General features: G+C 38.0%; 2 protein-coding genes across 3 annotated transcripts; both read left to right on the top strand.

Annotated features, from left to right (window-relative positions):
• Positions 1 to 171: 171 nt before the first annotated feature.
• Positions 172 to 10,351, top strand: LOC123320891 (fatty acid synthase-like). Its single transcript, XM_044908381.1, is given in 33 exon segments — positions 172 to 316; positions 916 to 1,056; positions 1,190 to 1,363; positions 1,425 to 1,629; positions 1,685 to 1,888; positions 1,946 to 2,075; positions 2,135 to 2,285; positions 2,349 to 2,491; positions 2,549 to 2,690; positions 2,750 to 2,963; positions 3,022 to 3,213; positions 3,269 to 3,922; positions 3,924 to 4,190; positions 4,255 to 4,484; positions 4,541 to 4,728; positions 4,786 to 4,955; positions 5,011 to 5,265; positions 5,326 to 5,503; positions 5,555 to 5,779; positions 5,833 to 6,172; positions 6,224 to 6,507; positions 6,563 to 6,693; positions 6,750 to 6,906; positions 6,963 to 7,128; positions 7,209 to 7,689; positions 7,757 to 7,912; positions 7,975 to 8,226; positions 8,286 to 8,439; positions 8,494 to 8,701; positions 8,780 to 8,927; positions 8,989 to 9,304; positions 9,359 to 9,622; positions 9,683 to 10,351. Coding segments are annotated over 32 exon segments (7,350 nt in total). The 5' UTR covers positions 172 to 316; positions 916 to 935; the 3' UTR covers positions 10,133 to 10,351.
• Positions 10,352 to 15,036: 4,685 nt separating this feature from the next.
• LOC123320890 (fatty acid synthase-like) lies at positions 15,037 to 26,187 on the top strand. Of its 2 annotated transcripts, none has more exons than XM_044908379.1 (35): positions 15,037 to 15,249; positions 16,253 to 16,394; positions 16,450 to 16,623; positions 17,386 to 17,590; positions 17,653 to 17,856; positions 17,908 to 18,037; positions 18,097 to 18,247; positions 18,330 to 18,472; positions 18,531 to 18,672; positions 18,735 to 18,948; positions 19,002 to 19,193; positions 19,250 to 19,571; positions 19,628 to 19,811; positions 19,872 to 20,175; positions 20,250 to 20,479; positions 20,534 to 20,721; positions 20,787 to 20,956; positions 21,015 to 21,269; positions 21,321 to 21,495; positions 21,550 to 21,774; positions 21,828 to 22,167; positions 22,219 to 22,502; positions 22,558 to 22,688; positions 22,756 to 22,912; positions 22,968 to 23,133; positions 23,192 to 23,491; positions 23,546 to 23,726; positions 23,782 to 23,937; positions 23,996 to 24,247; positions 24,309 to 24,462; positions 24,517 to 24,724; positions 24,782 to 24,929; positions 24,991 to 25,306; positions 25,364 to 25,627; positions 25,687 to 26,187. In XM_044908379.1, the coding sequence occupies exons 2-35, from the start codon at positions 16,271 to 16,273 to the stop codon at positions 26,038 to 26,040; spliced, it is 7,143 nt and encodes a 2,380-aa protein (XP_044764314.1). In that variant the 5' UTR covers positions 15,037 to 15,249; positions 16,253 to 16,270; the 3' UTR covers positions 26,041 to 26,187. The 2 variants fall into 2 exon arrangements, with proteins under 2 accessions (XP_044764314.1, XP_044764315.1); XM_044908380.1 differs by having other exon boundaries at positions 15,040 to 15,164.

The raw sequence follows: 26,187 nt of genomic DNA, 5'->3' as shown, positions 1-26,187 counted from the left end.
GACAATAATCAAAATAAAATGAGCGGAGGGTTCATTATCCCCGATGAATTAATTAAATCCGATCGCTTCCTAACAAACTTTCAGGAACCCTATTGAATGCAAATGAGGATCTAGCGGCCAAAAAAAAATCTATAAAAGTTCTACCCCTCGAGATCAAGTGAGATTCCGAGTTATTGCTCACTACTGGCTAGTGTCCCCTTTTTTTTCTATAATCAGTTTAGTTTTATTGGTGTGGTTTTGTTGTTTTGAAGTCGAGGTTGTGGTCGGTTTTATTTTTAACAAATCTGGTTGAGGATTTTTGGTTTTTCGTTGTAAGGTGAGTTTTTGTGTAAGAAACCTGTCAAAGATTTTTAAAAACAATAAGATTGAGGGAATACTTCAAGAAAAAGATGAAGGAATAACATGAAGAACTAGCCAGAGTAATGACAAAACAAGAATTTAAAAACTTTCAATTTTTTACCTAGTTTAATTCATGATTTAGTCAATTTCAGTATTTGTTCGAAACCAGTAAAATTTGGTTTTCCACAAGGGGTAGAAAGAGCCATACCTCTAAAATTTGTTGCTCAATTCTTTTCTCGATTCATATTACATAATTGAAAAATTAATTTTTAAGGCAGGTTTCTTTTAATTTCTTGGCAGAAGTAACGGTTTCTGAAAAAAAAAAATTTATCAGCAGGTATGAAAGATACACACTATTTTTCCAACTATTCAAGTACTTAAAATGCAACCTTTAACCTTCTACTTCTCATAATTTTCACGATGAAAAAATTGCGTTTTGGAAAAAAACTTTAATTCAGGAAGGGTAAAATTTAGATACTTGCTCTTTCTAATTTTTCGATCAAATATTGAAAATTAATTCTTTTTTCTCCTAATTATGGTTCTTGGAGGTTTTATTCATTAGAACTTTGCTTATAGATATTTCAGACGATTCAAATATGGCACCAAATTATAGTGCAAATAATGTACCAGCTGAAGAAGAGATAATAGATGATCCTTCATTATTGAATGGCAGAATATTGGCTAATCCAGCTCCAGGAGAAGAAGTATGCATATCAGGTAATCTATCAAAAATTTTTCTTACTCCCTAACTGCATTTTCCTCAGCATACCTAATTATAAATCAACAGTAACTACTGGAAGAAAGATACCTTGAAAAAAAATTTGAAACATTGTTTGTCGTTTATTTACAGGTGTTTCCGGGGTTTTTCCAAACTCCAGGAATGTACACGAGTTCAGGGACAACCTAATGAACAGAATTGACATGGTAGATGGCGATTTCAGGAGATGGGAACCCATCCACCCAGAAATACCCCAGAGAACAGGAAAAATCTTCGACATCGAGAAATTCGACGCTGGATTTTTCGGTAAATGCCTCAAATTCAACAATTCTGGTGGAAATTTCAAAAACCAACCTTCCATTTTCAGGAATCCATCACAGACAAGCCAATTCCATGGACCCGATGGTGAGGATCTTCTTGGAGAAAGCAATAGAGGCAATCTTCGATGCTGGACTCCATCCTTCTGAGCTGGAAGGTACCAACACTGGGGTTTTCGTTGGATCCTGTTTCTCCGAAAGCGAGAAAGATTGGTTCTTCGAGAATTTGGAACCTCAACAGTTTGGAATCACTGGGTTAGTTTCCCGAAGAGAAAAAATGTGAATTTAACTGATTAAAATTTGATTTTAGTTGTTTGAGATCGATGATACCAAACAGAATCAGCTATTTCCTGAAATTGAAGGGTGTATCGCACATAACAGATACAGCTTGTAGCAGTTCTTTATACGCCGTTGAAAACGCCTACAGGGCTATAAGAACTGGACAGTGTGACATGGCCATAGTGGGTGGCACAAACTTAACTTTGCACCCTTTCGTTTCTCTACAATTTGCAAGGTGAAACACCAACAAACGGATGTTTTTCCGAGACTACAACACTAATTCATCTTTCAGATTGGGTGTACTTAGTAATGATGGATGCTGCAAGTCCTTCGATGCTACCGGAAACGGTTACGCTAGATCTGAAGCCGTTGCCTGTATATTCCTACAAAAAGCTAAGGATTCAAGGAGAATATACGCTACGGTACTTATAATTCTTTGATAATTTAAAAAAGACGTTGATTCGATGTTTTATGTTATCAGGTTGTGCATGCAAAGACCAACTGCGATGGTTACAAGGAACAAGGTATCACATATCCTTCAGGAGAAACGCAAAAGAAGCTCCTTCAAGAGTTTTACAAAGAGTGCAACGTCGATCCAAGATCTCTGAGTTTTCTGGAAGCTCATGGTACAGGTACGTTGAAATATTAAGTCTTGAATCTCAGACGACGAATTGAATCCATATTTTCTAATCTAGGAACTAAAGTCGGTGATCCAGAAGAATGTTCAGCCATCGATGAAGTCTTCTGCAAAGGAAGAGAAGATCCACTTCTGATCGGTTCAGTCAAGTCCAATATTGGCCACTCAGAACCAGCATCTGGTCTTTGTTCTATCACAAAGGTAACACGAGATTATTTTTTCTTTGGTGATGTGTTTAATCTATTTGTGGCCCCCTAGTGTATCATTGGGATGGAAGAAGGATATATACCACCTAATATCCATTTCTCCAAACCAAGGGAAGGTGTACCTGCTCTGGAGGAGGGAAGAATCAAGGTAGTTTCAGAAAAGATGCCATTCCAAGACGACAGGGGACTCATGGGTAATTTGGACAAACCCAAGATGAAATTGTCTTCTAATTCCATCTGTGTGATGTTGCAGGCATAAACAGTTTCGGATTTGGCGGGGGTAACTGTCATATCCTCCTCAAATGGAATACAAAGACCAAAGTTGATGGTGGTCAACCAAGTGATGAACTCCCACGTCTCTTATGCCTGAGTGGAAGGACAACTGAAGCAATAACTACCCTTGCAGAAGACGTCAATTCCAGAAAACTGGACGCCGAACATATTCAACTCCTTCAGGAAGTTTTCAAGTGAGTACCAAATGAATTTCTTGAGGATGGAGCTTACGAATTCGATTTCAATTTGTAGGAAAGACATTGAAGCTCATCCATATCGAGGTTATACAATTGCTTCCAAGGAAGGGGAGATAAAAACTTCAGTGAGGAACTTTGAAGGTGTCAAAGCACCTCTGGTGCTTGCCTTTGGTAGCTTTGAGAACTCTTGGCAATCTCTTGCTCAATCCCTGTGTGCTTTCCCAATTTTCGCTGCTGCTATTCAAAGGTAATTTGAGTTTACTTACGTATAGAGTCTTTTAACTCTTGGATCTATGTTTTAGAATTCACGACGTTCTATATAACGCTGATACCGGTATAAATATAACTGAAATCATTGAAAACCAAGCAAAGACCATCGATCCAGTTGTGCAGAATATTTTGGGCAACATCGCTCTTCAAATTGGTATTGTGGAGATCATTAAAGATCTGGATTTGGTCCCAGATTTCATAATGGGCTATGCTCTTGGTGAACTTGGATGTGCTTACTACGATGGTAGTTTGTCTCTTGAGCAGACTGTCCTAGCATCTTTAGAAATCGCTAATCATATCAAAACTGTGAATGAACCTTCATCAACTTACATAGTTTACCAGGCAGAAGCACAGGTAAAGTCTAACAATAGTTTCATTGGATAGAATACTGATAAATTTGTTTTCCAGGTGAGAAAATTGCTCCCACAAAGCATCGAGATAATATGGAGAAACAGCGAAGACAGTGTAACCATATCTGGACCACCTAACATCACTCAAAAATTCGTCGAATCTGTAAAGACCATCGGTATTGTTGTGAAACACATCAGTTCAGTAGAAGTCACGTGGCTCTCCAGAAAATTAGCTAAAATCGGTAAGTTGATCGCTCTGGATCAAAACATGGTCTTCTTTTCAATACGATTTCTTCTTAGAACCAGCTCTTCTACCCAAACTGAGGAAAATAATACCCAAACCCAAGCAGAGGGGGGATAAATGGCTGTCAGCCTCAACTGAAAAAGTTGCATCTCCAGAATATTTCATCAAGGCCATAATTTCCCAAATAAACTTCCAAGATTTGTCCAGTCACTTCGTGGAGAACCAAGTTATCTTTGAGTTGGGTCTTGGTGGTTTTGCTGAGCTCCTGAAGAACACCATTGGTACTCCAGTGGACGTTGTTAGGTTTGAACATGATTCAAAGAGGAATGGTGTGGTTGGACTGCTAGATGTGCTTGGAAGGTGAATATCACTTTAGTCATACCTGAATATTAGATGATTGGGTGATAATAAACTCCATTTTCAGCCTGTACGAATGTGGTTACAACCCACAAATACAAAACTTATACCCGAGGATTCAGTATCCAGTCAGTAGAGGAACACCGATGATATCACCAAAAATCAAATGGGATCATTCCAAGAATTGGTTTGTGATGTTCTACAGAGAAACTGACTCCTTGAAGAGTGGTGAAAGAGTGCTTGGTGTGACTTTGAAACAAGAAGAATGGCAATACGTTGCCGGACATGTCATTGATGGTAACCCTTCTCGAAGGATCACTGTCCAATTTTATTCTAACAATTTTCTCTTACAGGTCGTAATCTATTCCCAGCAACTGGGTATTTACAGGCTGTTTGGAGTACGTTAGCCCTCACAACCAGTATTTTGGAGAGTGAAATGTACCTGGTTTTCGAAAATTGTCGTTTCAACAGGGCCACCACAGTCAGCAAGGAAGTTACAGAATTCACCATCATGATCCAGAGGAACAGTGGTAATTTTGAAGTGAGCATTATCCTCTTAAAACTCTTAACTCTGTTATAAACAATATCAATCTTTAAGGTGATAGAAGGAGGTACAGATGTTGTGAGTGGAAAGATCTGCAACCTTGCTGAAGGGACTGAAGAATATATTGATCTTCCCCAACCAACTGCGGTTACCAAGGCAGATGTTGTACCTTTGAAAAATAAGGACATTTACAAAGAGTTGCGTCTTAGAGGTTACAACTATAAGTGAGTTGATTCTGGTTAACTTTTCAGTGTGTATCTTAATGCCTTTTTTTTCCAGAGGATCTTTCAGAGGACTTCAAGAATGCAACCATTCAGCCACAATAGCTTGGTTGAAATGGGATGGTAATTGGGTATCTTTCATGGACAGTATGTTGCAAATTAAAATCCTTCAGTTGGACACTAGGCTGTTGTATGTCCCCACTAGCATCAAAAAATTAACTATAGATGCGAAAAAACATCTTCAAATTGTGGAATCTTACGGTGACAACCCAGTACTGCCAGTTTATGTCTACAAGGATGCAGACATCATAAGGTAAACCTTGGAAAGATCTAGCTGTCATAAAAGAGAATTGATACATTCATGCTTGTGTAGGTGTGGAGGTATTGAAATCAAAGGAATCATGGCTAGTTCCATACCAAGAAGGAAACAGTTGGGCCAGCCTGTACTCGAGAAATACGAATTTGTTCCAAACGAGCTCAAATCTGTTCCAATTGAACAATCACTGCGTGTGAATATGCAGATAGGACTGGAGAATCTTTATGCCATCAAGGTAAGGATGATCTAAAGACAGAAAAATCAAACTTGTAATTTTTTCGTGAAGATTAAGGTGGTGGAAGTGTTGGATGAAGCAACAGTTGAAGGAAGTGAACCTTTGGGGCCACTAGTCTACGAAGTTTTCGGTGACCAGCCTCTCATACAAGCAAATATATTAATTCTGAGTAAGGAAAAGCTGGAGTTACAAAACGTTACAGTGGAAGATAAAAAATTGGTGGCTGAGAACGATTGCAACCTAATTGTTGGCACCAAGATACTTCAAAGAGCAATGGTGAGACCTTTTGTAATTTCAGGGTTCATTTTAATCCAAATGGTTTTTGACAGGTTCTTCAACAAGCTTTTGGAGCACTGAAGGACAAAGGTTTCATTCTGTCAAGAGAAGAACCAGATTTCGAGATTTCTTCGTTAACAGAACAAGATCTAGCTTGTATTGATGTACTCACTGTCCATGATATTGGTACAGAGAAATTAGTGTACTTCAGAAAGGCAATTGAACAGAAAGAATTCAAAGTTATCAACGTATCTCTGAAAGACGAGGAATTCACTTGGTTACCCACCCTACAAACCTTCTTGAAGAATGATAGTCATGTCATTATTTACTCTCAGAACGAGGAATACAGCGGTATTCTTGGTCTTTTCAACTGCATCAGGAGAGAACCTGGAGGTATAGACCCTTCATATCGATGTTAGAACAGAATTAACAATTGTATTTCAGGTATGAACGTGAGGTGTTTCATCATTTTCGATAAAAATGCTCCTCCATTTGATCCCAAACATCCCTTCTACGCTGCCCAGATGAGAAGAAACATGTCGGTCAACATCTACAAGAATGGTCAATGGGGTACCTACAGACACTTGCTGATGGATCAGATGGAAGAAGTTGAAACTGAACATTGCTTCGTTAATCCATTAACCAGAGGTGACTTGTCAAGTTTGAAATGGATAGAAGGAAGTCTCGACTCTAAGACCATCCTTCCACCAGAGAAGACACTCGTGCAGGTTAGTAGATACGACGTAGAAACCTTCAAGCATACCAGCAGAGGAATTTTTTCAGGTGTACTACGCTTCGTTGAACTTCAGGGATGTAATGACTGCCTCAGGTCGTATAAACGCTGATGTTATCACCATGGATAGAAGGGAACAAGAATGTGTTCAAGGTTTTGAATTCTCAGGAAGAACAACTTGGTAAGACTCGACAAGAAAAACAGTTGGAAGGGAGCTTAGTCAACTTTTTATTGCAGTGGTCGGAGGGTCATGGGGATGGTTACTTATGGAGCTCTCTCAACTCTTATTTCAGCTGATAGCTATTTGCTTTGGGATATTCCAGATTGTTGGACGATGGAGCAAGCAGCTACAATTCCTGTGGTCTATGGAACTGTTTTGTATGCCCTTGTTGTGGTAAGTAATACACAGGAATCAGCTACGAGTTGAAAGTTATTTGATGTTTTTCTCAGCGTGGTAAAATGAGGAGAGGAAACACCGTTCTAATTCATGCAGGAACAGGAGGTGTTGGACAAGCTGCTATCACCATAGCTTTAGCTTATGGATGTACAGTTTATACCACAGTTGGTACACAAGAAAAGAGGGACTTCATCAAGAAATTGTTCCCTCAACTCACAGGTAATATATATAACCATTCAGGCTTTGGATCTAATTATGTTTGGTGAACTTATCTCAAATTTTTTTCTTAAATTTCTAAGATCGCCACATCGGCTGCTCCAGAGATGTTACCTTCGAGAAATTGATAAAACAAGAGACCAAAGGACGTGGTGTAGATATGGTCTTGAACTCCTTGGCCGAAGAAAAGCTCCAAGCTTCTGTTAGGTGCTTGGCCAAGGGTGGAAAATTCCTGGAAATTGGTAAATTTGATTTGGCCAATAACAACAGCTTGGGAATGTTGCTGCTCTCGAAAGGATGCTCTTTCCATGGTATCATGTTGGATCAACTGTTCGTTGCTCATCCATCGTTGAAGAAAATGATTGGTACATTGATGCAAGATGGCATCAAGAGTGGAGCTGTAAGACCATTGACCACCAATGTGTTCAAGATGAACGAGATTGAACAAGCCTTCAGATTCATGGCTAGTGGAAAACATATGGGAAAAGTTATGGTACAAGTTAGGAAAGAGGAGCCTGTAAAAAAGACGATAGCACCAGTGGTATTGAGCAAGGCTTATCCAAGGTAATTTTTACTACTCGCTTTTTATCGGAATTCCATTGTCTGATTAAATTTTTCTCACTTGTGTTAGATTCTCATGTGATGAGCAGAAATGTTATATCATAACTGGAGGTCTTGGAGGATTTGGTTTGGAATTGGCAGACTGGTTGATCATACGTGGAGCTAGAAGAATCATTCTTACATCTCGAACTGGCATTCAAACAGGATACCAGTCATACAGAATTGGGTAAGCAAGGAGTACGAAATACAATCCTTTCAAACAACACCTACAATTCCAATTTTTAACAGCTTATGGAAATCTTATGGTACTATTATCAAAATATCCACTGCTGACATCACCACCAAAGAGGGTTGCGAACAGCTAATCACAGAAGCTCAAGAACTAGGTCCAATTGAGAGTATATTCAATTTGGCTGTGGTTCTCAAGGATTCCCTACTGGAAAATCAGAGTCCAGAAAGTTTCAGGATATCTCTTGGACCAAAAGCTGTGGCCACACAATACCTGGATGAGATAACTAGGGTTAGATGTCCAGATTTAAGGTGGGTACTTGATTGATTTTTCGTATTGGATTTCGATAACTTTTGATCTTTTATTTCAGGGATTTCGTCATCTTTTCTTCTGTATCTTGTGGAAGGGGTAATGCAGGTCAAACCAATTATGGTATGGCTAACTCCATCATGGAGAGAATCTGCGAAAAGAGGAAACTCGATGGTTATCCTGCTCTGGCAATCGAATGGGGAGCTATTGGAGATGTGAGCTTAAAGTTTTTGCCCAAACTCCTCCATATAACATTTTATAATTTGCAGGTCGGTTTAGTAGCTGAAATGATGGAGGATCACACCGAGATGGAAATTGGTGGAACCCTTCAGCAGAGAATCACCAGTTGTCTTCAAGTGTTGGACACATTCCTTAGGCAGAAAGAGGCTTCAATCGTTTCTAGTATGGTTGTAGCTGAAAAGAGAAGTGGCAGTGGTGGTGCAGATAATATTGTGGATGCTGTAGCCAATATTCTAGGTGAATAATCAATATTTCAACTCGTTATGGTTCTTAGGTGTCTTGAATGAGATGTATTTTCATTCAAACATTTTCCAGGTATCAAAAAACAGAGTGTATCTCCTCATGCAACCTTGGCAGAACTTGGTATGGATTCCATGACAGCCGTTGAAATAAAACAAACCCTAGAGAGAGAATTCGAAGTCTTCCTAACAGCCCAAGACATCAGAAGTATGACATTCGCCAGGTAAATTGATTCAAAAGCACTTATCCATCCTATACTCAACCAAACATTTCCAAAACTCCAGGTTACAAGAGATCCAACAGTCCAAGGAATCAGACCGAGAGGCTGGAATTGTTCATCAGAGATTGCCCACTGGAATTGAACTAATCTTGAGGTACCTTGGAGACGAAGCAACTTCAACGGTACCAGTCATCAAACTACCTAGTTTGGTCGAAGAGACATCCGATGCACCATACATATTCTGCTTCCCAGGAATTGAAGGTTTCGCTACAACCTTAAAACCACTAGCTGCTAACTTGAGGGCCAAGGTAATCGGGGTCCAGTTCTGCTACAAGAATCCCACCAACAGTTACATCGATCTGGCACAAGAAGCTTTCATGGTAAGCCGTACGCTGTATGTTGAGTTTCAACCATTATATTGGTGAATTTTTCAGCAAATAGAGAATGTCCTCAAACCAAATGAACCTTTCAACATCATTGCCTACTCTTGGGGTTCAATCATTGCTTTGGAAACTTTAGCCTTGTTGGAGAAGAAGGGTCGTAAAGGAAATCTTGTATGTTTGGATGGTGCTCCAGAGATGCTTCAAGAGATGTGCAAGCAAGAAATGAAGAGTGGCTCTGATGCTGAGTTCGAAACCATCATACTTTGCCACTTGATGGCTCTTTATCTTCCATATGAGATCATTTTGAAGAACAGGGTAAGTTTACGAGGAATGATGACTTGTTGGAAGGTCTTTAATCGTATTTTATACCCACAGGAAAAACTATACAAATGTAACAACTTCGAAGAACGTTTGGATGTGGCTCAACAGGTAGCTTCCAAAGATTCAACCCACTCTCCACAATACCAAAGGAAGGTAGCCATAGCTTTCCACACACGTATAAAGGAACTGAAGAGCTATTCTCCAAACTATCCAAAGATCCAATCAGCAGTGAGACTCTTCAAACCTTCAACTCTGAGCGTCCACAACTTTGCAGAAGACTACAAACTCTCAGATCTTTGTGCTAATTTCAACGAAGTCAAAGTATTCGAAGGAAATCATATAACAATTGTTGAAAACGCTGAGGTTGCCGAAGCTATCAATGGAGTTTTTGGTCTGAGAGCAGTGAATACGTCATCTAAGGTCGAAATTAGCGAAACCTATGCTAAGGAAAGCTTCACTGAAGGTCTGGTGACCAAGGAAGTGGTTGAAGTTAAGCAAATTTGAAGAACTTTTCGATTTGTGAACTTTTTAGTGAAAGTTTAGTTTGATTTTCCACAGAATGTCCTTTCATGTTTAAAATTGGTTTTAATTGTTGCATTTCATTGTTAAAATCTAGTCTTTTCCAGAGGAATTTGGAAAACATGGAATGGATAATTTGAATGTTTCAAGATTAATGAGACTTATATCAAATTGATATTAGGATAATTAAAATATTTTTGATTATGAAGGTGTTTTCAATCTTCCTTATTGTAATACATTTCCAGAAGTGTCGTAATTACAACATACAAAAATTAAACCCAGACTTAAATGAATTCATCAATATATTCGGTGATAAAAGAGAATTTCAAACAATCATTGTCATGGTATCATCAATTGTATTTAAATTGGACTAAAACGAAAAAATTTGAATATCCCACCCTGTAGATGTAAGAAAATTATGGATAACTTTGTTCTTTCAATCTTCTTTACTGTCATCGTTTGGTTTGCTTGAAGTGTTTGGGTTCAAAATGGTTTTTTATTTGTTAACTTTGATCTTGTATCGTTAAAGAGTTGTATATTTAACTGAAGGTAAGTCTTATCGAGGTATCATTCCAATAATATGAAGTATATTTAATAGAGTAGCTCTTTGGTTTTGGATGAAAGTATTTTATTTCTTTCGAGCAGGAAAGGGCTATAAAAATTAAAAAAAATTTCATCAGTTAAGCATCCATATTAATTGGATCTCTTATCATTTATTACTCGATTTTCAACATCAAAATCAGTGGTAGAATGTGGAAGATCGTGAGTTTGATACTAGATTTCAATTGTACCAAATCCCATTGAGTTTACTTCAATGGTTTTTGAAAGAAGCCTGGATATTTTCTTGGGAAATGAAGGCTATAGAAGCTTCAAGATTGAAGGGATTCGAAAGTATTTTGGATGGCTGTTAGTTAATCTGTAGATAGTGGAATATCTATTGTCGATTAGGGAACTATTAAAAAAAATAACCATATATGTAGATGGTTGGATTTACGAAGAAGTTGATGAACATTAGGAAGAAGAGATTCCCTTTGAATTTGGGATTCGATTTTTATGTTTTAAGTGATATTTTACGAGCCATAAAAAATATTTCTGGGGTACAAAATGTTGCAGCATTATTGAGTATATAGTATATGGTAGATTTAATTCAAAAGAGAGTCAAATTTCCCTCATCATATGGGTTGTTATTTCTCTAAGCTAAATCGTTTGATAATAATCATATCTTTTTACAATGTAGATGGAAAGATATGCTAGTTGATGGAGATTCATCTCCCCTAATTGATGCTTCATTAAAACCTTTCGTGTTTTATATTCTGAATGAAATATTTTCTAATCGTATACCCTCCAAATTATATATGCAGTAATTCCAAGATTCTTATGAATAATAATCGATTTGGTACTGACAAATTTCGGAAAGGAATATATTTGCATTGAATGGAACCAAGCTGGTTAAAACTTACCTTGAAAAATCTATTGACAAACGAAATTTCATTAATTTTTTTGCAAATGCAAGAATAATAGAATCTTCATCTTGCTCCTTAGAGCTTCTGCTAATGACCAGTATTTAAACCAGTATTTAATTCACATTTAAATACATGGATTTTGCAGATTTGTCATATTTTCTGCAGTCTGCCAAACCAATTCAGGATTGTCCATTTCAATTGGTAAAAGGATTTTCGAAAGAAGGGAAATTTGATGGTTAACTAGGTTTGTCAATCCAATGGGGAGATATTGGAGAGGTAAGTTACAGACTCTTTCGAATTATTCAAAGATGACATTCTCTCTTCTATAGGTTGGTTTAGTAGCTGAGACGAAGATCACAATGAAATGGAAAATGGTGTAATTAAAACCGATTAACAGAGAACTATCCAAACATCTAAATACTCAGTGAGATTCTTCATATAGTCAACCCTTAGATGACAGCAGAACTTTTTGCTATTTTGAATTATGTGAAAGTATTTGAAGGAAATCATACAATAATTGTATGTATAATATATGTAAGGAATTTTCATAAAAGCCTGTAAAAAACCATTGTAAAATAAAAAAAATTAATTCAATTGCTTCATGAATTAATTTTCGTATAGAACTTTTAGAATGTTGTCGAATATATCGTTTGTATCTTATTATTTTCCATATACCTCAGTTTTTTTATCCTTCTGCTGTTTATAGTTTTTTAAGCATACTGAATTGAATAAAATCACCTTTTAAACGAATCTCGTGTTTTTTCTACTGACCTTTCTCTACATAGTAGCAAATTTGAAATTTAAATGATTTCACTTACGTGCAAACATTCGAATAGCGACGTAATATCTTATTGTTTTCAATACAATCAAGAAATCGATATTATGCCGCTCACTGAACAATGTTTGCGCAGGTTTAGACTGAATAAAAATTCCATCGATCTGGTTTTCAAGTACCCTTAACATCGATTCAACTTATTGACACTCAAGGGCGAACAAATTGTTCCTATATGAAGGGTTGTTATGAGAATGACCAACATTTAACCCTTGGAGAGTTTTTTTGCACATTTTAGACTCACTAATTATGAAAATGTAATGATTATTCTGTCTTGGAAATGAAAACCAGAAGTCTTAAAACTCAGAACTCTTCCTAAGTTATAGGAAAAGTATGTTCAACTGAAGAAATTTCGTTAGAAAAAGAATCATTAAAAACAGACGAGTCAAAATGTTTATCAGTGTTATTTGAATATTGGGTCACTCGTGTAATCTAAGGGTCAAGGTGAAAGCACAATAAGACTGGCAAACCTGAAATTCCAAGTTTTCTTCCATACATTCCTTCTGAAATTACTGAGATTTTCAGTTAAAATTTGTAATATAGTCAGAGCTGTATGGATGATGAGATTTTTGGTGCAGAACTGTTGTGTGGATCCACAGGAAGATATTTTTTAGGGGTTGTTTTTTACCCATATCCTTCTTGCTTGACTGGAATGCAGATTTTAAAATATGAAATTAGTTAGAATGTGAAGTTGTCTCTTTTCTGCGAGAGAAGAAGAAAAAATTTTCTGTAATTCGATGAACGAAATTGGAATTTTAGTCGATCTGGTAGACTATTCCTCAAGACCGAACCGTTGCACTGAGATGAATCAAATTCTCAGATTTATTAATAGAAGAGTTGCTCTTTCAGAATATGTATCATATTCAGATCTATGATTATTTTCCTGAAAGAAAAACTACTCGAAAGATGATCTTCGAAAAATTCCCAAAAAGTTGAGTTCAGTTAAAACTTTCTCAAGACCGAATGGTTGTGCCGAGGTGGATGAAATTCTCAAATTTATTACTAGAAGAATTGCTCTTTCAGAATATGTATCACGTTTAGATCTACGATAGTTTTCCTGGAAGATTAATTCCTCTAAAGACGATCTGCGAAAATTTCCCAAAAAGTTGGGTTCAGTTAAAACTTTCTCAAGACCGAATGGTTGTGCCGAAATCGATGAAATTCTCAGATTTATTACTAGGAGAGTTGCTCTTTCAGAATATGTATCACATTTAGATCTACGATTATTTTCCTGAAAGAAAAACTACTCGAAAGCTGACCTTCGAAAAATTCCCAAAAAGTTGGGTTCAGTTAAAACTTTCTCAAGACCGAACGGTTGAACCGAGGTGGATGAAATTCTCAAATTTATTACTAGAAGAGTTGCTCTTTCAGAATATGTATCACGTTTAGATCTACGATAGTTTTCCTGGAAGATTAATTCCTCTAAAGACGATCTGCGAAAATTTCCCAAAAAGTTGGGTTCAGTTAAAACTTTCTCAAGACCGAATGGTTGTGCCGAAATCGATGAAATTCTCAGATTTATTACTAGGAGAGTTGCTCTTTCAGAATATGTATCACATTTAGATCTACGATTATTTTCCTGAAAGAAAAACTACTCGAAAGCTGACCTTCGAAAAATTCCCAAAAAGTTGGGTTCAGTTAAAACTTTCTCAAGACCGAACGGTTGAACCGAGGTGGATGAAATTCTCAAATTTATTACTAGAAGAGTTGCTCTTTCAGAATATGTATCACGTTTAGATCTACGATAGTTTTCCTGGAAGATTAATTCCTCTAAAGACGATCTGCGAAAATTTCCCAAAAAGTTGGGTTCAGTTAAAACTTTCTCAAGACCGAATGGTTGTGCCGAAATGGATGAAATTCTCAGATTTATTACTAGGAGAGTTGCTCTTTCAGAATATGTATCACATTTAGATCTACGATTATTTTCCTGAAAGAAAAACTACTCGAAAGCTGACCTTCGAAAAATTCCCAAAAAGTTGGGTTCAGTTAAAACTTTCTCAAGACCGAACGATGGCGCCGAGATGGATGAAATTCTCAAATTTATTACTAGAAGAGTTGCTCTTTCAGAATATGTATCACGTTTAGATCTACGATAGTTTTCCTGGAAGATTAATTCCTCAAAAGACGACCTACGAAAATTTCCCAAAAAGTTGGGTTCAGTTAAAACTTTCTCAAGGCCGAACGGTTGTGCTGAAATGGATGAAATTCTCAGATTTATCACCAAAAGAGTTTCTCTTCCAAAATATGTATCATATTCAGATCTACGATAAATTTCCAGGAATATCAAGTTGCCCTCAAGTATCAATATCATCTTTGTGTAGTCTCCTATGACGAAATGACGCTCCATATCTGATGAATTTTCGAAAATTTGCAAATTTCAACTAGCCCACTTCCTGGTGTGGTGCTTCAACGTTAGAGTGCATTTTAACAATGGCTACTGCGTGATGGGACTAGACTAATCTGAATATTATATCATTATATTCATAATATTCGGGGATAAAAATTGAATTTCAAAGTGTCGCCATTGTCTCTATTGTATTCAGATCAGGAAATATTGCGAATATTATCTATAAATATGCCACTCTGCAGATGAAATTAGATTCTAGGTTACGGTTCACCATCAGTCGGCATTTTTCTTCAAAAGAGTCGTTTGGATCGCTTGGTGTGGTTGTGTCTTTAAGGTGGGATAAGTGGCCAGTTTCCAGATTTCCTGTGGTGTTAGGTATTTTAATATAAACGTGGTTTTTCCGAAACACATCTTTCATAAGTAAAACCAATTGGGAGAAAAGTATTTTCCGATAGCCTAGGTAAAAATTTCCATATGATATCATATTTTTTAAATATCCATTTTAACCCTTGGTGACTAGAGATTGAACCAATCAAATTTAACACGAATTTACGTTTTTTTGTGGAAATTTCGAGGCTGAATTTTCCTGAGAAATAGATATTGTATTTTCTAGAAATTATAGAATCCTCAGAAGGAATATCTTTTAGACTATGTATTAAAAGATCACGCAGAAACTGCCCTTCAAATCACATCCTATATATTCTCTTGGGAGAGTCAATAAAAAATGTTTTCCACTGCTACCCTCAGTATAAGCATAGAAGCTTGAGTTTTTTAATTGTACTTATATTTTAACAGATCAAAAGAAGCACTTTTTTCCTTTTCCATTTTTTCGAATTCGGTCCTGATAAAACCATAAAAAAATTTATTTTTAGTTTTATCTCACATACGGCTTCATCGAATGAATTGAATTTCGGGATATAGTTTTTCATTCATTTGATAAATCTTTTTCGAACACAAGATATCACCCACGTCTTCTAGTTTTCTCATTATGACCATAACGTACCATAAAAATACCAAAAATTCAAAGAACCCAACTCTTGAAACTAAGTTGGACGCTATCTAATGAATATTTGAACGTTTTGTAGAACAAAAGTATTCTTAATATTTCATGTTCAATAATTAAAAAGTAACTGTGAAATTCGAAAAATTGGTTACTTTGACTGAATGCAACTCTGTTTAAAAGATGTGTAGTGTCACAGATTTAGCTGGTTATTCTGAAGGTAATTTTGGGGTTGGCACAACTCATTATATCATATTTTTTTATAAGGACCGAATCAAAGAATCAAAGAAATAGTTTGGGGAAAAAGTATTTTTTTTTACCTCAAGAACCTCCTGTTGAAATATTTGTGCAAGTCAGAGTCTCACCCTGTATATACCTACTTCAGAAGAATAGGATGAAACCAAACACGCATTGAAGAGAAATGAAAAAACCTCCCTTCCTGCAAAAGATTCACCCTTTTCAGATAAAACCAGATCGAAAAATGGCTCCAAATTACAAAGCGGACAACGTACAAGAAGCCACTGAAAACGGCACAGATGATTTCGCCATCTTGAACGGAAGGATCATCGCCAGTCCACCTCCAGGGGAGGAAGTTTGCATCACAGGTAAGACCCTCGAAAATCGATAGGCTCGGAAATTTTTATCATTTTACCCTTCAAGGTTTGTCTGGTGTCTTCCCGAATTCAAGGAATGTCCACGAGTTCAGGGACAACCTGATGAACAAAATCGACATGGTGGACGGTGATTTCAGAAGGTGGAGACCCTTCCATCCGGAGATTCCCCAAAGAACAGGAAAAGTTTACGACGTAGAAAAATTCGACGCTGGATTTTTCGGTATGTATAATCTGATTTGAACCCAAGACCACGATAATTCCTATTAGGTACTCGGAAAAGACAGCTTTCAGCTGTGAAATCCATCTCGTTGAGTGGATATATCCTAGGATGGTCAAATATCTGCAAATAACCCTAGACCCTGTGGTATAAGCATGTTAGAAATACTCCTTGTAGTGTGATAAGAGCCTTCATGATCTATCCGGTACGATTTGAGATTTTAACCCTAAAATACTGTAATGGATCTTCGTCATGATCGTGAGACCCATAATAACCTACGAGGCAGTAGTCTGGTTTGCTGAAGCAGAGCAGAGAAGCACGATTAAAATCCTATAAATGGTACAAAGGTTTGCCTTTGCTTGCATCAATCTCCAACGTCTCCAACTAGAGCACTTGAGGTCATCACAGATCTCACCCCTCTACATCTAGTGATAGATAGGGTAGCCTATGAGGCTACACTCTGGTGGTATCCAGGAATGGATAATTCCAAAAAGGTCTAGGAAGTATTTGGATATGAGCAAGAATAAGTTACGACTGCTCACAATCTTGCTCAGAGGACATGCCATTGCAAGGAATGTCTTGGACAAGAAAATTATAGAAACAATGAGGAATTATCTTCTTTGAAGCCCTCTTAGATACAGTTGTGAAAAGGGCCCTGATGGGGACACAATAGACCCTAAGGTCCCAGTGAAATGTAACCCCCTTACCAAACTATACCTATCTGATGAACTGGTGGATTATTACTGTAACCTTCATCTTTGGCAGGTATCCATCATAAGCAGGCTCAGTCCATGGACCCCATGATGAGAATTTTCCTGGAAAAGGCCATAGAAGCAATATATGATGCCGGACTGAACCCATCTGAGTTGGAGGGTACGAACACAGGAGTCTTCATTGGGTGCTGCTTTGCTGAGTCCGAGGCATATTGGTTTTACAATGAACTGGAACCAAATAATTTTGCCATCACAGGGTAAGTATTCCTCATGGACCAGTGATGAAAGTATTGCATTCAACGAACTTGTATCGTTTCAGATGCACGAGGTCGATGATAGCACGTAGATTAGCTTATTATTTAAAACTGAAAGGTATCAGTCATGTAACAGATACAGCTTGCAGCAGTTCTTCTTACGCTGTGGAAAATGCATACAGGGCTATAAGAACTGGGCAGTGTGATATGGCCATAGTGGGTGGCACAAACTTAACTTTGCACCCTTTCGTTTCTCTACAATTTGCAAGGTAATCATATATTTCACTCTGGAAAGAGCTCAGTTAATAACATTTTTTTAGATTGGGCGTACTCAGTAATGACGGTAGGTGCAAGACATTCGATGAGTCTGGAGACGGTTACGCAAGATCTGAAGCCATTGCTTGTATATTGCTGCAAAAAGCTAAGGATTCAAGGAGAATATACGCTACGGTATTTATATAACATCTGAGCCTTTTGAATATGAGATTGAACTGATGTCTAATTTTAAGATGCTACACGCGAAAACCAACTGTGATGGTTACAAAGAACAAGGTATCACATATCCTTCTGGGGAAACACAAACGAAACTCCTCACTGAGTTTTACAACGAGTGCAACGTCGATCCAAGATCTCTAAGTTTTCTTGAGGCTCATGGTACAGGTGAGGTCAATGTAGACATTTGCAAGATCAGCAAACAATCAATATTGGGAATGAACTAAAATCTCAATAACTGTTTTCACAGGTACTAAAGTGGGAGATCCAGAAGAATGCTCAGCCATCGATGAAGTTTTCTGTAAAGGAAGGAGTGAACCCCTTCTAGTGGGATCAGTGAAGTCAAATTTAGGTCATTCTGAACCATCATCTGGTCTCTGCTCAATCGCAAAAGTAACAGACTCTTTATCAGGTTGACTAAGTCTTGACTTTACCTATAATTACTTTTCAGTGTATAATTGGCATGGAGGAAGGTTATATTCCACCCAACCTGCACTTCAATACGCCCAAAAAGGGAGTACCTCCATTGGAAGAAGGCCGTATGAAAGTGGTTTCTGAAAGAACACCATTTCAGGATGATAGAGGTCTCGTAGGTGAGGTCTAAATATCAATATGAACTTATAGGTATGTAAATTACGAATGACAATGGTTTCAGCCACCAGTAGTTTTGGATTCGGGGGAGGAAACTGCCATATTCTACTCAAATGGAACACAAAAGTCAAAGTTGATGGTGGTCAACCTAAAGACAACCTTCCACGTCTTGTATGTATCAGTGGAAGAACAACAGAATCAATAACTTCACTTACTGAAGACGTCAACTCGAGGAAGCTTGACGCTGAACATGTCCAACTCCTTCACGAGATTTTCAAGTGAGTTTCCAAAACAACTGAATTTCAATGAGTCTTTCAACGTGTCCTTGCAGGAAGGACATACCAACCCACCTTTACCGAGGTTATACCATAACTTCGAAAGAGGGTGAGATAAAGACTTCTGTGAGGAATTTTGAGGGAGTGAAACCAACTTTATTGTTGGCCTTTGGAAGTTTCGAGGATTCTTGGCAACCTTTAATGCAATCATTGTTGGCTTTTCCAGTTTTTGCCGCTGCTATTCAAAGGTAAATGATGTTCCAGATGAATGAAGAGTTCTTTAACATCAAGAGGTTGTTTTCAGGATTCAAGATGTCTTACGCAGTTCAGGTTCAGGTATTAATATGACTGAGATTATTGAAAACCAAGCAAAAAAGGTGGATCCAGTTGTGCAGAATGTTTTGGGGAACGTTGCTCTTCAAATAGGTATCGTAGAGATCATTAAAGATCTAGATTTGGTCCCAGATTTTTTGATGGGATATGCTGTTGGGGAACTTGGATGTGCTTACTACGATGGTAGTTTGTCTCTTGAGCAGACTGTCCTAGCATCTTTGGAAATCGCTAATCATATCAGGACTGTGAACGAACCTTCTTCAGTTTACATAATTAATCTGCCAGAAGCACAGGTAAGCACAGGTGAATTCTAGTGTTAGAAACGATTTCCAATGTCTTCTGGATTTAGGTGAAGAAATTGATTCCACCAAGTATTGAGCTGATATGGAAAAATAGTGAGGGAAGTGTGACCATATCAGGACCACCCAAAATCACTCAAAAATTCGTCGAATCTGTTAAAAACATCGGTGTGGTAGTGGAACACATAAGTTCTCTCGAAGTCACTTGGATCACCAGAAGAATCTCTAAAATTGGTAAGTCGATGGATAGATCCTTGATTGAAGGTTGTCCTGATGGAAAATTTCATGTTACAGAATCGACTCTTGTACAAAATCTGAAGAAAATCATCCCACTGCCGAAGCAGAGAAGTGATAAATGGATATCGGTTTCATCTGAAACCCTTGCTTCTCCAGAATATTTCGTTAAAGCTCTTATGTCCCAAATCAACTTCCTAGACTTGTCTGGTCACTTTGTGGATAACCAAGTCGTCTTCGAGTTGGGTATTGGTGGTTTTGCTGAACTGCTGAAGAATTCTGTTTTACCCAGAGTTGAAGTTGTGAAATTTGAAGATGCTTCCAAGAAGGACGGTGTGGTAGCTTTGTTGGATGTACTTGGAAGGTGATTTCCTTTGGTTTTCCTGTTTATACTCCAGCCAAAAAGGACCAATTCTAATGATATACCTAATGTTTCAGTTTGTACCAATGTGGTTACAACCCACAGATCCAAAACTTGTATCCAAGAATTCAGTATCCAGTCAGTAGGGCAACACCAATGATATCGCCAAAAATCAAATGGAACCATCTTCAAGATTGGTACGTGATGTTCTACAATGAAGAGGATTCCCTAAAAGAGGGTGAAAGAATTCTTAGTGTATCCCTCACGAAAGAAGAATGGATGTACGTGGAAGGACATGTCATCGATGGTATGGTTTCTTAAAGAACATTCTATCTTTATCTTTAACTTTGTTTTTTGACAGGTCGCAACCTTTTCCCAGCCACAGGATATCTGCATGCAGTTTGGGAAACTATTTCTCTTACCCAGAATACCATGACGGAAGAGTGTGCCTTGGTATTCGAAAATTGTCGTTTTAACAGAGCAACCACCGTCGGCAAAGATACAATAAATTTCACCATTATGATCCAGAGGCACTCTGGTAACTTTGAGGTCAGTTCTGTCCCTTATTCAAACGATTTTATTGGTTTACAATGTTGTAATTACATCTATTTTAGGTCGTTGAGGGTGGTACAGATGTAGTAAGTGGAAAGGTGTATCCTTTGGCTGATGGTAACAGGGAGTATTTGGATCTACCCATACCTCACGAGGAGGCTAGACCTGATGTTCTTCCTTTGAAAAATAAGGATATTTACAAAGAACTTCGTCTCAGGGGTTACAACTACAAGTATGTGATTTCATCAAGGGGATTTTCACAGAAATGTTTCATTGGGGATTATTTGTAGGGGAATGTTCAGGGGTATTGAAGAGTGTAACCATTCAGCTACCGTAGCTTGGTTGAAGTGGGATGGAAACTGGGTCTCATTTATGGACAATATGCTTCAAATTAAAATCCTGCAGCTTGACACCAGGCTGTTGTATGTACCAACTTGCATAAAGAAGATGACAATAGACCCCAAGAAGCATCTGAAATATGTTGAATCGTTTGGTGATAATCCAGTTCTGCCAGTTTATGTTTACAGGGATGCAGACATCATAAGGTAAACTTTGAAGAGATCTAGATTAGTTGTAAGTAACATCACTGCTTTTAGGTGTGGAGGTATTGAAATAAAAGGACTTATGGCTAGTTCTATACCAAGGAGGAAACAATTGGGTGACCCTGTCCTGGAGAAATATGAATTTGTTCCAAACGAATTGAAGCTTCCCATTGAAAAATCCATACGTGTTAACATGCAGATAGGTTTGGAAAATCTTTATGTCACCAAGGTGATTTTATGGAGTGAATTGTAGCGAATTGTATTATAATTCTTGTTTGTTTAGATCAAGGCAGTCGAGGTTATAGATGAATCCACACAAGAAGGAAGCCAACCTTTGGGTCCTTTAGTTTTACAAGTTTTCAGCGACCAACCAGTTATCCAAACAAATATGGTCATTTTCAGTAAGGAAAATCTCGAAGTAGACAAAGTTAAAGTGGAAAATAAACAATTGGACAACGAAACTGATCTGCATCTAATCATTGGTAGCAAAATTCTTCAAAGAACAATCGTAAGGATGTTTCAAACTTTCAGTTGAACGTATGTTTAAAAGTTTTCTTTCAGTTTTTACAACAAGCTTTCGGATCTTTGAAAGAAGAAGGTTTCATTCTGTCCAGAGAAGAGCCAGATTTTGATATCTCTTCGTTGAAAGAAGGAGAAAAAGCTGGCATCGACATTCTATCTGTGCATGATATCGGTACAGAAAAACTGGTGTACTTCAGAAAAGCATTGAAACCTAAACAATTCAAAACCATCAACGTTTCTCTAGAAGACGAGGAATTCACTTGGTTACCCACCCTACAAAACCTATTGAAGAATGATAGTCATGTCATTATTTACTCTCAAAACGAGGAATACAGCGGTATTCTTGGTCTTTTCAACTGCATCAGGAGAGAACCTGGAGGTATAAGCCCTTCATATCGATGTTAGAACAGAATTAACAATTGTATTTCAGGTATGAACGTCAGGTGTTTCATCATTTTCGATAAAAATGCTCCTCCATTTGATCCCAAACATCCCTTCTACGCTGCCCAGATGAGGAGAAACATGTCGGTCAACATCTACAAGAATGGCCAATGGGGCACATACAGACACTTGCTGATGGATCAGTTGGAAGAAGTAGAAACTGAACATAGCTTCGTTAATCCATTAACCAGAGGTGACTTGTCTAGTTTGAAATGGATAGAAGGAAGTCTCAACTCTAAAACCATCCTTCCACCAGAGAAGAAACTCGTCCAGGTTAGTAGATTCGACGTTGAAACCTTCAAGCATACCAGCAGAGGAATTTTTTCAGGTGTACTACGCTTCGTTGAACTTCAGAGATGTAATGACTGCCTCAGGTCGTATAAATTCCGATGTCATAACCATGGATAGGACCCAACAAGAGTGTGTTCAAGGAATCGAATTTGCTGGAAGAACTTCTTCGTAAGTATATAATGTTGAGGTCCTATAAAGGGACAATGGTTGATTTAAAATCGTTTTCGTTTCTCAGTGGACGCAGAGTAATGGGAATGGTAACTCATGGAGCTCTCTCAACGCTTGTTGCAGCTGACAGCTATCTGCTTTGGGATATTCCAGATTCCTGGACAATGGAGCAGGCAGCTACTGTTCCTGCAGTCTATGGAACTGTTTTGTATGCCCTTGTTGTGGTGAGTAATAAACAAGAATCATCTACGAGTTGATTTCAATTCATGTTTTTCTCAGCGTGGTAAAATCAGGAGAGGAAACTCCATTTTGATTCATGCTGGAACAGGAGGTGTTGGACAAGCTGCTATTAATATAGCTCTAGCATATGGATGTACAGTTTACACCACAGTTGGTACACAAGAAAAGAGGGACTTCATCAAGAAATTGTTCCCTCAACTCACAGGTAATGTTATGATGAACCCTTAGAACTACCAATCCAATGAATATTTGATTTTTGTTAGACCATCACATTGGCTGCTCCAGAGACATATCTTTCGAGAAACTGATCAAGAAAGAAACCAAGGGACGTGGTGTAGATATGGTCCTGAACTCTCTGGCCGAAGAGAAGCTTATTGCCTCTGTTAGGTGTTTGGCCAAGGGTGGACAATTCTTGGAAATTGGTAAATTCGATTTGGCCAACAACAACAGCTTGGCACTGATGCTTCTCGCCAAAGGATGTTGTTTCCATGGTATTATGTTGGATCAACTGTTCGTTTCCAACCCTTCGCTGAAGAAGATGATTGGAGAATTGATGGGTGACGGTAGGCAACTACTTTTAATGTTTTGACGCCTTCTGATCTGTTGTTTAACTGTAGCAATCAAGACTGGAGCTGTGAAACCATTGACCACTAATGTATTCAAGATGAGCGAAGTAGAAGAAGCTTTCCGATTCATGGCTAGTGGAAAGCATAAAGGTAAAGTGATGATTCAGGTTAGGAAAGAGGAGCCTGTTAAAGAGACAATACCACCAGCAGTATTAACTAAGGCTCACCCAAGGTGAGTTTTTCTCAACTCAATTTGGATCGGAATTCCATCAGTAAATTTTCTGTAGGTTTGAATGCGAGGAGCAGAAATCATACATCGTTACTGGAGGTCTGGGAGGATTTGGATTGGAATTGGCAGACTGGTTAATAATACGAGGAGCAAGGAAAATTGTTTTAACATCAAGAAGTGGCATCAAAACAGGGTACCAGTGTTATAGAACCAAGTGAGTTTGAGATCATCGATGAAGAATGAACGTTCCTAGATTGTATATTTCATTTCAGTCTCTGGAAATCTTACGGTGCTGAGGTCAAAATATCCACAGCTGACATCACCACCAGGGAAGGTTGCGAACAGCTCATCACAGAAGCTCAAGAACTAGGCCCAATCGAGAGTATATTCAATTTGGCTGTGGTCCTCAAGGATTCCCTACTGGAAAATCAGAGTCCAGAAAGTTTCAGGACTTCTCTAGGCCCTAAAGCTGTGGCTACCAAATATCTGGATGAAATAACCAGAGTTAGATGCCCAGATTTGAGGTAGATGTTGTGAAGCACTCGTGTTCCTCGTGCAATTTAAAACACTTGTATATATTTGCAGAGATTTCGTCATATTTTCTTCTGTATCATGTGGTAGAGGCAATGGTGGTCAAACCAATTACGGAATGTCCAACTCCATCATGGAAAGGATCTGCGAAAAGAGGAAACTCGATGGATACCCAGCCCTGGCCATCCAATGGGGAGCAATTGGAGACGTAAGTGCAACATTCTTTAAAATCATACATCCCTGACATCCCTATCCTATTCAGGTTGGTTTAGTAGCAGAGACGATGGAAGATCACATTGAAATGGAAATTGGTGGAACACTTCAGCAGAGAATATCCAGCTGTCTTCAAGTTATGGACACATTCCTGAAGCAAAAAGAAGCTGTGATTGTTTCCAGTATGGTTGTAGCTGACAAAAAAAGTGGCAGTGGCGGAATGGAAAATATTGTGGATGCTATAGCAAGTACTCTAGGTAAGTGTGTTGACTATACATCGAAATGTATCGATGTTTCAACGAAATCATTCACAGGAATAAAGAAAGAAAGTGTTTCACCACATACAACGCTGGCAGAGCTGGGTATGGATTCCATGACGGCTGTTGAGATCAAGCAAACCCTAGAGAGAGAGTTTGAAGTCTTCTTGACAGCTCAGGATATAAGAACATTGACCTTCTCCAGGTGGGTTACCCTTTCTCCATTGTAAATTGCATCAAAGTACCCTCTATTTTTTACTCTTTAGGTTAGAAGAGATACAACAAAGCAAAGAGTCCAATAAGGGATCTGAAGGAGCAGACCAGAAGCTACCAACTGGAATCGAACTCATATTGAGGTATCTGGGAGATGAATACACATTCTCCAAGCCTTTCACTACTTTACCCAGTTTGGTTGAACCAAATTCAGAGGCTCCTACCGTCATATGCTTCCCAGGTATCGAAGGTTTCGCTACAACCTTAAAACCACTAGCTGTCAATTTGAAAGCCAAGGTTATTGGTCTCCAGTTCTGCTTCGAAAATCCCACCTACACTTATAAGGATTTGGCGAAAGAAGCTATCATGGTAGGTTACGATGCATTTTGAATGTTCGTTTTTATTTCGATTGACTAAATTTCGCAGACGATCAACAAGTTGGTCAAGCCAGATGAGCCCTTAAATATCATTGCCTACTCTTGGGGGTCAGTTATTGCACTAGAAACTATGGCCATCTTGGAAAAGAAGGGACGTAAGGCAAATCTTGTTTGTTTGGATGGTTCCCCTGGTATGGTCCAAGAGATGTGTAAAAATGAGATTAAAGGGGGGTCAGAAACTGAAATTGAAATCCTCGTACTATGTCAGTTGATGTCTACATATCTATCCTACGAAATAATTCTCAAGAACAAGGTGAGTTGTCTTGATGTGATTCTTTGAGATTAATTTTTCTAATTCGTGTCAATCATCAGGAAAAAATATATAAAGCTAAAGACTTCGAAGAACGTATGGACGTCGCCATAGAAATGGGTTTAGCGGTCTCAACACATTCTCCACAATATCTGAGGAAGGTGTTCACAGCTTTCAAAACACGCCTGAGTGAGTTGAGGACCTATTCTGCAACCTATCCAAAGATCCAATCACCAGTTAGACTCTTCAAAGCTGCAACTGCAACTGTTCTGGACTTCGCTGAAGACTACCAACTGTCAAAACTTTGTGCTGATATCAAGGACGTTAAAGTATTCGAGGGAAATCATTTAACCATAGCTGAAAACCCTGAATTGGCTGATATAATCAATGAAGTTTTCGGCTTATCATCTTCCTGAGTGATCAACTTCCTGGAACCCTAAGTGAATTGTTATATATATATTGTTGAATATTTTATTTGTTATTGTTACACTTCCTCATTGAGTTATTTAATTACCTTAGTTTTACGAAATATTTTGAATTGATAAAATCGTTTTTTATATGAA

The sequence above is a fragment of the Coccinella septempunctata genome, chromosome 9 (assembly GCF_907165205.1).
Source record: "Coccinella septempunctata chromosome 9, icCocSept1.1, whole genome shotgun sequence".
In the NCBI taxonomy this organism is placed as follows: domain Eukaryota; kingdom Metazoa; phylum Arthropoda; class Insecta; order Coleoptera; family Coccinellidae; genus Coccinella; species Coccinella septempunctata.
The sequence above is the reverse complement of the archived record's forward strand: the minus strand, read 5'-3'. Positions and strand labels throughout refer to the sequence as shown.